The 12,953-nt window shown below is 56.7% G+C and overlaps 1 protein-coding gene across 8 annotated transcripts in view; it reads right to left on the bottom strand.

Moving 5' to 3' along the window:
• The window catches only part of Lingo1 (leucine rich repeat and Ig domain containing 1), a 175,266-nt gene that overhangs the window by 12,666 nt on the left and 149,647 nt on the right, over window positions 1-12,953 (bottom strand). Inside the window, exon 1 of one of the 8 annotated variants that reach the window (XM_055622306.1) lies at window positions 4,818-5,029. The exons of the other annotated variants lie outside the window; for them this stretch is intronic. Within the exon in view, the coding sequence (XP_055478281.1) occupies window positions 4,818-4,823 (6 nt within the window). The 5' untranslated portion in view covers window positions 4,824-5,029. Of the gene's footprint in view, window positions 1-4,817; window positions 5,030-12,953 lie in introns of those variants that run through there. 8 annotated transcript variants of the gene reach the window in all.

Raw genomic sequence — 12,953 nt, forward strand, 5'->3', positions numbered from 1 at the left:
CATAATTATTCTGCCAGCCCTGGCGCTTGTCTCTAACTAGCTCCAGGGGCCCAGGCCTGGGCAGGAAGGCGGGTAAAATCAATCGTGGGTACACCAGGCTGGCAGGGGGGTTACTCTAACCTGGCCTGCCAACACCTGGATTCTTAGCTCTTCTCGTGGGCCTTGTGGTTTAGAGACCCTCGGATGCCTGGGAACCACCTTGCTCAGTCACCCTTCATTTATTGCATGGGCAAGAGCAATCAGAGAAGGGGCTCTCCAGGAAGTTGTGAGTGCCACACATTTGTTCCATCCAGCAGTTGGCCACCACATTCTTGCTAAGCGCTCACCAGTGCCAGGCCTCGTGTCTATGCCAGGGTGCAGAAAGAGGAGCTTCAGAGAGCTGAGTAGGAAGGGGGTGTTAAAATAATGAAGCACAGGCTCCCTGTAGCTCCTGAGCCAGGACAGCCTTTTCCTATCCTGAAGTGGACCCAAAGCCACTGGGGTTCCCAGAAATGTTGTTCTTGCTGCAGAGGGACATAAGCCTTGCTCTGCCTTCATTTCCACTTTCTTGGGGAGCCTCCTCCCACTACTCCTGTCCATGCAAGCTCAGAACTTTTGCAGACAATATACCTATGCCAGAGCAAACTGAGTTGCTTGGGGGCGGGGCAGAGAAGCACTGAGTGAGCCTCCTCTGGCCCACACTGGATGCTGCCTGCCTCAACCCCCCTTCATACACTATGAACCTTGAATCCCAGAAATACAAATCAAGGCTCTAATGAAATCCCATTTTACACTCATTCAATCAAGAAAAATCAAGCTAGCCAACAGGCAGCGTGGAGTTGTCTGGGGCATGGGCGGGGGAAGCAGTCGTCCCTTCTGAGGGAGGCATAAGATGGTCCAACCAATTTGGAGACCGCGTTGGCACAGTTCCTAGGGCAGCCGAACATGCACATGCCCCGAAGCCCAACAGTGCAGGGCAGTTCCCACACTGCCTCGGGAGACAGGGAGAGGGGCTGTGGCAGCACTGTCTATAAGAGCCAGGAATTGTAACAGCCCAAATGCTCATCAGTAGGAGGGCCAGGGGGACACTGTTACACTCAAGTGACAGGCAAATCCATCAGAGAAAGAGGAACGGGTGCTGAACACCCACTATCATTTGCAAGACTATGATAATGAATGGAAAAGCCAATTCCAGAGGGCTGCGTGTACTTTATACTTCACATAGCGCTTAAAAAATAACTCAAACCCCACAGTTCTTATATAGCTAAGTAAATTATTTTATTTTGGTGCTGGGAATTGAACCCAGAACTTCATGCACGCTAGGCAAGTGCTCTACCACTGAGCTATAGCCTCAGTGTCCCTCCCTCCCCCCCAAAAAAAGGAGGCAAGAGAAGTTTAAATGCATAACGCAGGGAGATAATTGTCTTGGAAAAAGAAGCTGAGGCTGGAGTGTGCAGAAGCACAGGGGAGGAAGAGAAGTCTGAGTGCTGAAGTTGGAGACTCGGAACACGTGTTCATTATGTGATCATGAGTACGACCATTTATTTATTATTTCTGTGTATGTCTCACTGTGTAGCCTTGGCTAGCATGACATTTACTCTGTAGACCAGGCTGGCCTTGAAGTCCATCTGCCTCTGCCTCCCAAGTGCTCGGATGGCAGGCATGTGTCACCATGCCCTGGCAGGTACTACTATTATTACTACAGATGCGTAGATCAACAAGTTAACAGGGTGGGCCTGGACCAGTGGGCACAGCCGCTACCCATGGTCAGAAGGACAGCCTGCAAGATGGGGGCTTTTGCTAGCTCACTCCACCCTTCTGATTGTTTTCTCAGCTACAAACCTAAACCTCAGCACCACCTACGAGGAGAAAACCGGAAGCACATCACCGCTGTACACTGAATAGCTGCACTCATTAGGCTCTTACAGAGCACTCGCACAGATCTAAGTGCTCTGCCTGTATCAGCAACTTAGCTGCCACCGTCTCCATTGACAGAGATACCCCAGTTAACCCCACTTTACTGGGAAGGACATGAAGGCCCAGAGAGCTTAATTAAGTCACCCAAAGTCAGAACTAGGCAGTGGTGGAGCTGGGGCTCGAGCCGGGCCTCTGGCTCTAGGGTCCACTCTCACAGCGAGGTGACACGGGGAAGCTGAACACTCAGCAGAAGCGCTATTGGCCCACAGCACTCGAGGATATCTATCCACGCATCCATTCATTCCCGCAAGCGAAGGTCAGAATGGAGAACACCTCAGATGCGTTCGGAAAGGACCCTGCCTCCTTAAAGCTTTCTTCAGAGAGCTTCCTCTTTTTAGAAGCCCCTGCTTCCTGAGTTTCTACAAAGTCTGATGCTTCGGGACTCAAGCAGCCTTTCTCTCTAAGAGCCTGACTCCATCAGCCCCACAGAGAAACTCCCCCTTCTTGGGTGCTCTGCCTTGGCTCTCTTCAGTGTCTTCGACATCTCTAGCTCTACCCGTTCATGCAGCTAAGGACTCCATGGCCCCTCCAGGTTGTCCTTGCCAGGAGGTCTTAGGGCCTCCTGGTGTCTGTCTCATCCCCAGAGGTTTGCCTAGCTATTCAAGGGAATCCATAGGGTCTATCCAGGAGCCAAGCAGGCAGCTCACCAAGATGTTCAGAATAAACGCATGAATGAAAGGGCTGTTATGCCATCATGTGTAAACCAATGTGGTTGCTTAGAGCTGTGGGTACTCAGAGTGGAGATTTCTGGAAGGAGAGAAGGGCCTTTGGAGGCGGGGGGGGGGGGATACTAGACCAAGGCAAGAGAGGGTGCAGGTATATGGGGAGGAGCTGGTAGGAAGGGAACAAAATACAATCACTGGTCTTGTTCTGGGAGGGCAACTTGGGGCTGGAAAGTCACACATAGAAGAGCCAGACCAAGATCCTAGCCCAGGGGCCAGCCTTCTGCTTTCACAGGAACCTAATAGCTCAGCTGAGCTATCAGAACACAGGCCCTGCTCAACTTTGTTGCTGAGCCCATTCTAGGGGAGGAGGGCAGTGGCCCTCTGGAATTCTAAGTTTAAATTCTGAGTTAAACAAAGCACAAACAAACAATTATCTAGTGTCAGAAGTGGATATTTAGAGACTGGGATGGAAGAGATGACACCCCAAGATCAAAGAGGATCAGTGGCAGGTGAAGCAATCTCTCTCCATTCCTTTCGCTGTTACAGAATCCCTCCATTCACAAAGCACCAAACCTCAGCGTACAGCACACACCCATCCCGTAAAAGCTGCCTTCTAAACCCTCACTCACTCCAGGTTCACAGTCTTGATAGAGCCCTACCCAAGGCCCCCTCACACTTCAGCTAGGCATGGGGGAGGGGCACAGACAACAAGAGCTCCACTGGGGGTGGGGGATCCCATTCTTCTTTGGCTGAGCCCCTCAAGGAGGCTGGGTGTTGCCCTCAGGTCCTCTGAGACCATGCCCCTTCTCCCTGGCACCTTCAGTGTGGTCCCAACGCTTTCTTCTCCTCTCCTTTCTGTCACCTCCTTCTTGCCTCCCAGCAAACCAGGTGCCAGCACCTTCCCAGTGGCTGAGGACTCTGCATCCCTCTTGGCCTACACAAGGACAAAGGCCGGGGAGCAGTGGGACACCCACCCTTCACCGGCAGTCCTCAGTGGGGTCAGGGAAACCCCAGGCCCTCTGCCTGCTTGGTGCCCTGAGCTCCCCTGGCATCGAGACCGGTGCTGGAGTCGTCGGCATAATGGCCAGCAGGGCTGAGCCCAGAGCCGGGAGCGGGGAGAGCTGGGCGCCCTCTGGCTGCCCAAGCCCAGCCAAGGACTGAGGGAAGGCTGGGCTGGCGGAAAGGGGCTGGCCCAGATGGTCCTGCCCCTACCTCAGGCCTCCTGCACTCCCACCCACCAGGGCAGAGCTGTTCCCATCCTCAGTGTGCCCCTGTCGCCACTCTACCCACCCACCGCAGAGCTTTGGAGAACAAAGGGGAGGTGCCGCCACAACAAGAGCTGGGCAGGGCCTGGGCACAGACCCCGGGCAGTAAGCGACCCAGGGGAATGCCCACCTTCCTGGCCCCACCCCTCCTCAAAGTGGGACCCACCTAGAGAGAAACATCTGGGAGTCTTAGAGGCAGGATGTCCAAAGCCCACCCAAATAGGGTGTGTTTGGAGGATACATAGGAGGCTGCTTCCTCACCCCCCCCCTTCTCAGCAGGCTCCCACTTCCCACCCATTTCGCCCGGAATGAAAAGTGGGGCAGGAGGAGGTGAGAAGCCCGGCTGAAGGAAGACAAAGGGGAGCCCCGAAGGTTCCTGGGTCTTCCTCAACTGGACTTCCCCCTCCCTTCTCCTCCCCCCTCCACCTCTCTTTCACCCAGGGGGAGAGAGAAAGGAACCAGAAAGGAGGCTGACAAGGCTCCTGTGGAGAGAGAGGGGCGATCCTAGCTGGAGCCTGGGGAGAAACTGTTCCCTAGTGGTGTCTCCAAGCTTGGGAGTCCTAACCAGGTCTGGGGGTTGGTCTCTGGTCCACCGAAAGAGACTCACCCAGGCCTGAGAGAGCACATCCTCTGGGGTGATCAGTGCCCAGCTGGGAGGATGATTTAGGGGGCACCAGGGCAGGAATGAAATGGAATGGTAGGGATCTCTCCTTGACCACGGGTCCCAGCTTGCCAACCCGGATCCGTTAGTGGAAGGGAAATGGGGGAATCGTTTGAAACTTGAGGATCAGGCCTGTGACCCCAAAGGGGGTCTGGGTGGTACAGGATGTCCTACATAGCCCCAGGAGGGTGAAGCCTGGGCCGACAGTAGCTCCCAGAGGCACGCGCCGCAGGGCGGCCGCCCGGGCTCGGCCACCGCGGAGGGGCTCACCTGCATCTCGGGCGCGCTGTCCGTCCGCTCGGCTGGGTCACCAATCGCATGTCTCTCCTGCCGGCGCGGCCCCAGCCCCAACCCAGCCCCCCTCCTCCGTCTCCTCCTCCAACACCTCCGCCCGGTCCGCGCGCCCTCGCAGGGCTGGCTGTCCGTCTGTCTGTCCCACGCGGGCAGGAGCCCAGCCGGCCCTAGGGCAGTCGGGGGCGGAGGCCGAGGCCGCGGCGGGCTGCGGAGCGGGCGCGCTCAGGACGCGTGGCGCGGGCTCCGGGAGCCTGGCTCTGTCCCTCGGGCCGGCCGGGAGCGGCCGCCGCCGCCTCTGCCGCTGGGGCCGGGGTCGAGGCCGGGCGCTGTCCTCCGCGGGGCCGGGGCCAGGGCTGGGGCCGGTGGGCAGCCGCCGCGCATGCTGCTCGGAGCCCCGCGTCGGGAGAGGGGCCCGAGCGGCGCGGGTGCGGACTCCGCGCGCTCCGGGACCGGGACGGCTCCGGCTCCGGCCGCCTCCTGCGCCGCCGCCCGCTCCGGCTCCCGCGCCGGCTCCCGCTCGGGCTCCGCGCTCTGCCGCGGCGTGGGGAGGGAGCGAGAGGAGAGAGCAGCGAGCCAGGGAGGGAGGAGGGACAGAGGGAGGGAGGGAGCTAGTGAGCGAGCTCTGGAGCCGGGCGGGGGAGGAGAAGGCGCGGCCGCGAAGCCTGGGCGGGGGTCCTTCTTCCAGGGAAGCGGGTGAGGATCGAGGAGCGCCCCAGCAGCTGCCCAGCGCCCAGGGGGCGGCGAGAGCGGCAGCGGGGCGCAGACGAAGAGCGCTCCCGGCCGGCGCCCCCGCGCTCCCGCCCTGCACTACGCAGCAGCGCCCTTCTGGGTCCCAGGCTCCTGCAAGTCTCAAGCCAGCCCGGCCCGCGGTCTTTCCAGGGTGCGTGCACCCTTTCGCGTGTGATTGTCTCTGGCCACAGGCTTGTGCATGTGAGCGCGTGTGTTCACACGTGTTAACTGGGGTCACTGCACACCAACGTGTGGACCGACACACGCACGTGGACAGACAGAGCGTCCCCCACCCCCCTCGCCCCCCACCTGGCCAGGGTTGTTTAAAGGACGGCGTGAGAAGGGTCAGGCCTCGACCCTTCCTCTCGAAATGTCCGAGAACAACCCCCACCCTCACCCCTACCACTTCCTGGGGATCTTAGGGCGAGGCCGGCAGCCGGGAAGCACCGGAGCACGCTGTGGAAGCCGAACGGGCTAAGCGGGTCTACCCGGAGGCCAGGTCTAGAATCTGCTTTAGCATCCTGGTCCCACCCCGTCGGGCTTCCTGTCCGGTAGAGGGCAGCAGGCCTCTCTGGCAGGCTCCGGACGGTGGCACTCCACCAAGCAACCAGCAGAGGGCAGCACCGAGCCTCAGTCTGGGCTTAGATATTTACCACTAACTCCCTAAAATAAATACCGAGTTTGGTGGGTACAACATTTTCAGACGGCTCCAAAGAATAAGACCTTTACGCAGAGACGCAAACCCTTCTTGGGCCACAGATACAGAGACCAGCCTGGCAGGGTGGCCTGGCAAAGGCTGCGGAGTAGGCAGGTAACCCATTGGGACCTCACATGCCTTGTACTGCATACCTCTTTCCATCTGCTTGAAGCCAGATGCCCCTTAAAACCATGCCAGCTTTATTAGAATAACCATCAATGAAGACGCCACGAGGCAGAGCTCCTTTCTCCCCATTAGCATCTCAGCACTCCTGAGAGCTTGCAGGGATGCCGGCAGGCAAAGAGGGAAGCTGAGCTGGGAGGGAAGAGATCAGCCCAAGGCCTGTCCCTTTCTGGTACCCTCTCTCTCCTGCTCCCAGTACCTCTCTCTCCTTCCAAAGAGCCAGCCCGACATTTCGGAGATACCTAGCCAACTTGGAGAGAGTCAAGTCCCCACCCCAGCACTACCTTGATTTCCACAGACCAGCCTCACACACACAGTTCAGAGAGGTGCACAAACCTGTTCCAGCGAAACCGATTCTGGATAGCTCTCAGCCTCACTGTCACACCACTGCTTGGGACATTCCTGCCTTCTGTCTACGTCCATCCTTATCTCAGGCCTAGCTAGCGCCCCTTCCCCGCAGCTGTCGACGATGCTCCTGCATCATACAGTCTTCCTCCAACAACCTCGGCAAGAGGCACTATTACTCCCCTGTGACAGAGAGCAGGAACCCCAGGCTCAGAGAGGTTACGTGACTTGGCCACGGTCACACAGCTTGTAGACCGAGGAAAGGGAATTTGAATGGCTTTCCAGGGCTGAGTAAACCAGTGGGAGGCAGGCTTGGCAGAGGGACTTACTGGTAGGAGGGGAGGTGGGGCGGCCACACATGAGTCCCCTCCCTTCCAGAGCCTAGCGCAGGCGGCTCACAGGTCCCCCAATTCCGTGATCCTTGCACCCCCTTCCCCGTCTCCCCGGCTCCCCCACCCCGGCTGTTTGTGAGTTACCGGTGAGCTCCCGCCCTCCCTCGCCGCCTCCTCCCACAGCCCGACAGGAATAGACTCTCCCTAGCTCCTGCGTAAAGGCTCTGCCAGACCCGCTGCGGGGCGGGGGGCGGGGGCGGGGGCTATTCCTGGTGCGGCGACTGACGCAGGCAAGGCGCGGCCACCGCAGATCTCCGCCCCCGACTCACCTGCTCCCTGCCTCAGTGATCTGGCCGGAGAAATGGGGGAGAGCCTATCGCCCCCATCCTCGGTCTCCAGCTGCTGGATGAGAAAGCCGGTGTCCGAGGCTGGGGTCCTGTGGTGACCACCTACCCATCGTCTCTCGGTGTCCTGGGGTGTCGGAGGCGACACCACAGCTACCTCGAAGCCTTACTCCTTCACTGTAAGCCCGGCCATAGCTCTTTCTCTGTCTCCTGAAGAAATGGCCCCTCTCAGAGTCTCCATCTTACTCCACCAGTGGAAGCAATGGGAAAGGAGGTTTGGGGAGACTGGGACACTACAGCCTTTGGGAGGGCTCGGCTGGAGCCTAGTCCCTGACCGTCACATTCTGACCCCCAAAAGGAGGAGGCTAACACTGGACCCCTACTTAGCCAGATGTGTGGTGGGGTGGCCCTCGACAGTGCTCTCACGGGTCCCAGGGCCACCTGTGAGGCATCAGGACTGCATAGCTTGGGGACTTGTTACAAGCAGGACTACAGCTAATAGAACTACCCCCACCTGCAGGCCTTTGTTGGTCCACCTCCTAGGCAGTAAATCTTTCTCCTGGTTTCCATTGTGTTTCAAGAGCAAATGAAGATCCATCTCCTCTATGCCTGCCTCCCTCCACAGATTTAATGGCCTTAGGCAAGACCTACCCCCTTGTTGCTCTCTGTCCTTCCACTAGGAGCTCCCAAGAGCAAGCAGGCTCAAAACAGACCCTGGTCTCCATGTACAACTAGGCAAGTCCCAAACAAGTAGGAACAGATGGTTTCAAGGAACTAGCCTTCTGTAGCCTGAATTCTGGCCACAGAGCAGGGGCTGGAGTGAGCATGCCAGGGCGGGTGGGTTAGAGGACCCACTCCCTAACACATATCGGCCAATCAGTTAGGGCGCCAAGCTCTGTTCTCATTCTTCTCATCTCAAGAACGGTATGGCGGCCAACTGTGTGGGCTCACATCTGTGACCTCAGCACCCAGGAAAAGGAGGCCAGAGGGTCGCTGTAAGTTCCCAAGACCCTGCCTCAAGATAAAAGAAAAATAAAAGGGCAACGAAGAAGGATGGGCTTGCTGACCCTCATACTGAGAGCAGCTGGGATGGACTGCTGCGCTCTGCTCGAGAGGCCAGGCTAGGCTTTGAGTTGGAGGTGTTCCCTATCCGTGCTCCAGCTCTGTGCTCCTCTCACTCTTGGGGCTGAGGTTTCAGGAGGCAGGGACCTAGCAGGAACAGGGATCCCCTGAGGCACAGACTAGAGAGGGTGGGGCACGCTGGCCTGCCAGCGTGTCTGCTGGTCCTGCCTGCTTGCATCCCAGCAGCTCATAGGGTTTTACGATGATGGTTATTTCTGAAGGCACTTGAAATTAATGACGGCTCTAAAATGGCTGGGACAGCAGAGTCATTGCTGAGACCTCTAATTAGCAAGAAAAACGAAGCTGAGGAGCTAGGAGGCAGTGGAAGCTGGGTGAACAGCAGGAGTAGGGGGTGAAAGGGATGGTACTCATACTCAAAATCTTTGGAACTGGGCACCAGGTGAGCCACGTAGTCTGTTTTATGCTACAAGCTAAGCATTACCTTGCTATGTTACCTTGAAGGGGAGCTGCCCCTCTTTGGGCCGAAGTTCCCACAATTATACACCAAGGTCTCAGTTCTCTTCAGCCCTGCCTGGACAATGGGGACACTCTGATAAGGCCCCTGGGTTTCTCAGAAGGAAAGTCTAGGCTCTTAGAAAGCTCGGGGCTTTGTACCCCTGGGAGCCACAGCAGAGCCCTCCCCTCCCGCCATGCTCTACAGCCCTCTATGCCAGTGCAACCGACATAATGAAGTCCTAGAGATTCAGGCTGGAGTGAAGTGGATTGGGACATGGCAGTTAATCCATAGGTCAGGCTCCTGCGATGGTGCAGCTGTGAAGCAGAAGAGGAATTGGGGACCTGAGGGAGCTGGATGAAAAGTCCCAGCTTGGAAATAGCCCTGTGGCCAGGCTTAGAGCCCCTTCTGGCCACAGAATCCTCTTGAAACCTGTTCACTCAGGGCTAGGGGTGTGGTGTCATAGCTGGAAAGGCTCCAGGGAGAGTTACATGCCAGTGTTTAGAAGCAGAAGAGTCAGCAGTCCTCTGGGGATGGTGAGGAGGGCATGGCACTAAACATGGAGGGGAGGTCAGAAGGCTCTCAGAGGCCTCAGCAGAAATTCCGGCAGGGGTGGGAGGCTGCCTGACTTGGATACGGCATGCATGGGGCCTGAAAAGAACTTTGTCTGAGCCAGTGAGTGAGTGTCTTGCCCATTCCAAAGCCCTCAAGAAAAGACCCAGTGATGCCCCTAACCTGTGTTACCCTGGAATGGGAGGAGCCCGAAAAGTTCTACCAGGGAGAAAAAGGTTAAATTGGGGGGAAAAAAAGTAAATATATATATATATATATATATATATATATATATATATATATATATATTTAGATGCAGCTTTCATCTTGGGTGTTCTCTGTCCATGGTCACCTGTTTATTCTAAGGGAATCAGCTGCCATGCCACTAGCAGCTCTGACAAGAAGCGCACTTGGGAAGGAACTTAAATCTCTAGTCAGCACCCACAAGACCTAAGAGCATGGAGTGGACATGGAAGCAGTGTTCCCCTGAGTAGAGTCTTGGGAAGACCACAGCTCTCTGGATACCTTGCCTGGAGCCCCGAGAGACCCTGAGTCAGAGATACCAGCTCTTCCTCACTTGGATCTCCTCCCTGAGCGATCTCTGAGGTCATATTTATTTCTTCTAAGGCACAGCATGTATGGATGATTTGTTAGAAAGCAACACCGAACTGGTGCGTGCTCCGCCCGCAACCACTCCTTGCTCCCACCGTGGCTCGAGGCATGGGAGTAATGCAGGCACAGTCCCTCCTGACAGTGGGGTGAGGAGCTGCACAGCAGCTTGACTGCTCCCTGATAAGGCTCAGAAGATGCGGTCTGTTACGCAGCAGCTCCGCACTGAGCACACATCACAGAGAAACCAGAGGGCCAGGACAGAAAGGTCCCCCACAAGGTTTTTGTAACAGCCGGGGTCAGAAGCGTTGGATGTACCTCTCAATGGCAGGACGATGGCCAGAGTGCAGTGTGGTCGCACAATGGAAGGCCAAGTGACAGTGCAGACAGACACAAGAGTCACACAAGTCGGCGCAGGCAGGCCTATCAGGCGGCTTGGGGGAACAAAGCGAAGATGAAAGCAAGGCCACAGCACCACGTCAAGTTCAAAAGCACAGGGTGCTGTGACATGTGCAGGAAAAGTAAACACACAGGAGAACGACCACAACTCCGGAGACTGCCTCTTCTCTGGGAGGGGAGGGAGGCAGGCCTACCCCACCTTGTGCTCCGAGTACCCGCCCCCACCACGAGCAGAACACTGCTCCCACTGCGCTAACTGCCCATTTGGCAACTCATTTGATTTTTCAACAGCCCCATGGGGGGCATCTTAGGGGCCATCCTATTATTTGTTCTTATGAAAGAGGCTGCCGTGTGTGGTCCCAGGCAGATAACCCCAGGGTTCGAACCTAGTAGGCATCTGGCGCTTGGTCTTCACCCTGCCAACATGGGAAAGTCACGGCCTCTACCCAGTTTTTGGTCATGGGGGAGTTTTCCTCCTCTTCCTAGATAGCATGGGCTGAGATGTGGCAACATCTTGTTTAATCAGTCTGTGGTACCGGTGAGGCCCTCAGGAGGCAAGTCTAGTGCCAGCCACCAGACTTGCGGGGGTGGGGGTGGGGCAAAAACCAGGGAAGAGTGGACAAAAGAAGGTAGGGACAAGGCCTTCTGATTCAAGACAGCGTAAGTTTACATGGGCTCAGTTCACACACAGATAAAGGTGGAGGTTAAGGACTGTGACTGAAAATTTGTGACATGAGAGGTCCTCACGTAAGCCTCAACCACATCCATAGTGGGGCTGTTGTCAGCCCCACTTAGCCAATGGGGAAACAGCATCAGAAAGGGCGAGCAACTTCTCCAACCCAAACAGCAGACATGAGATTGAAGGGACATGCTCTCATTCCACTCTGCCCTGCCCTCTTTTGATGGCGTACAGATGAGGACCCAGGCTTTGCTGCCCATGGGGCTATCGCAGTCTAAAGGAGGAGAGTGTAGGGGATTTGGGAGGGAGGCGACCAGCTGGGACAGACTTCCTGGCCTGGGATGGAGAGGCAGGTGCTTCAGTGGGCTCACTAGTGGCAATGCACTCAACCATCTAACCAACCTTTTATCCATCCACTCATTCAGTTATCACTCAACAAACATTGCCCTGTGCCTCCAGAGCTAGCAAACAAGATTCAGCCCAGTGTGATGCAGGCTGTTTGCATACACAGAGCAGGCACTGGGGGATCAGGACAGACATCCAGGAGGTAGTCATGGCTGTACTGAATCAAAGGGTGAGAAGGAGGAGACAGTTGTGTGTACAGAGATGGGGAGGTGCTTCACACAGACAGCAAGGGTGCAAAGGCCCCACCCCAGGATGGGGAAGGCCACTGCTTGGCTAAGGACACTCTAGAGGGTGTGAAGCTGAACTATGGTCACCTCTCCCAGACTGCAGCTGGGTCTCTGGGCTACGGCAGCCCTGTGGGGCAGGCTGGGCCCTGCTCCAGAGGGATTTAGAGCAGGGGAGTTCAAACCATAACGGCGCGTGTAATTATGTGCAAAACCGAAGGAGGACTCCTTAATAATTGATGGTGGGAGAGAGTAAATATCGGCAGAGGCACCCGGCTGCATCGCCCCGTCCCGTCTGGCTGGGGCCCAGGGCAGCCGCCGGGCTGCTAATATGCCTATAAATTATTGAACTTATAAAGAAGAAAGCAGGTGTCATGTCGTACCCATAAACAGCTTGTTAGCTAAGACTAACGAAGGGGCGGCGGGCCCCTTGGCACAGTATCAGCTCCCCTATCCTGATCACAGAGGTAGAGAGAGAGAGTCCAGTCTGCCCCACATCCGGCCTTCCACCATCTGACCTACTATGGCATCTGGCAGTGCTGGAAGGAGAGAGGAGGTCTGAGGACAGACTCACAGAACTAGCCAAACTGTGGTCTAGGCAAATGGGGCTTGCCTTAGAGGTTTGGGAACACAAGAGGCCTTCGGGGTGCACTTCCTAAGGAAGCCACTGTTGGCTGTGTCACCCTGGCAAGCCACCTGCCCCTTCCATCCCAGCTGCCTGGGATGGCCTACTTTGGTAGGCTAGAAGGAGGTTCCTAGAAATGTACATATATGACATTCCTGGTGCAAAGCAAGCTTCAGGAATGGGTGTCATCCCCCCCACCCCCCCCGCCGGAAAACTACCTCCACTGCACAAGCCTCCTAATTAGATCAGACCTAATGAGGCTTCCCTCTGCCAGGCTGTTTACGCTCCATTAAGGCCCAAGTCCAGGACAGCAGCCGGAGAGGCACAGTGGAGGAGGGGGAAGGCGCTGGGCTGCCAGCAGCTGGCCCACCCAAGCTCCACTATCCACAGGCATCGCATCCCAAGGAGTCGAG

This window comes from Psammomys obesus, unplaced genomic scaffold, assembly GCF_907164565.1.
Source record: "Psammomys obesus unplaced genomic scaffold, mPsaObe1.curated_primary_1811, whole genome shotgun sequence".
NCBI classification, from domain to species: Eukaryota; Metazoa; Chordata; class Mammalia; order Rodentia; family Muridae; genus Psammomys; species Psammomys obesus.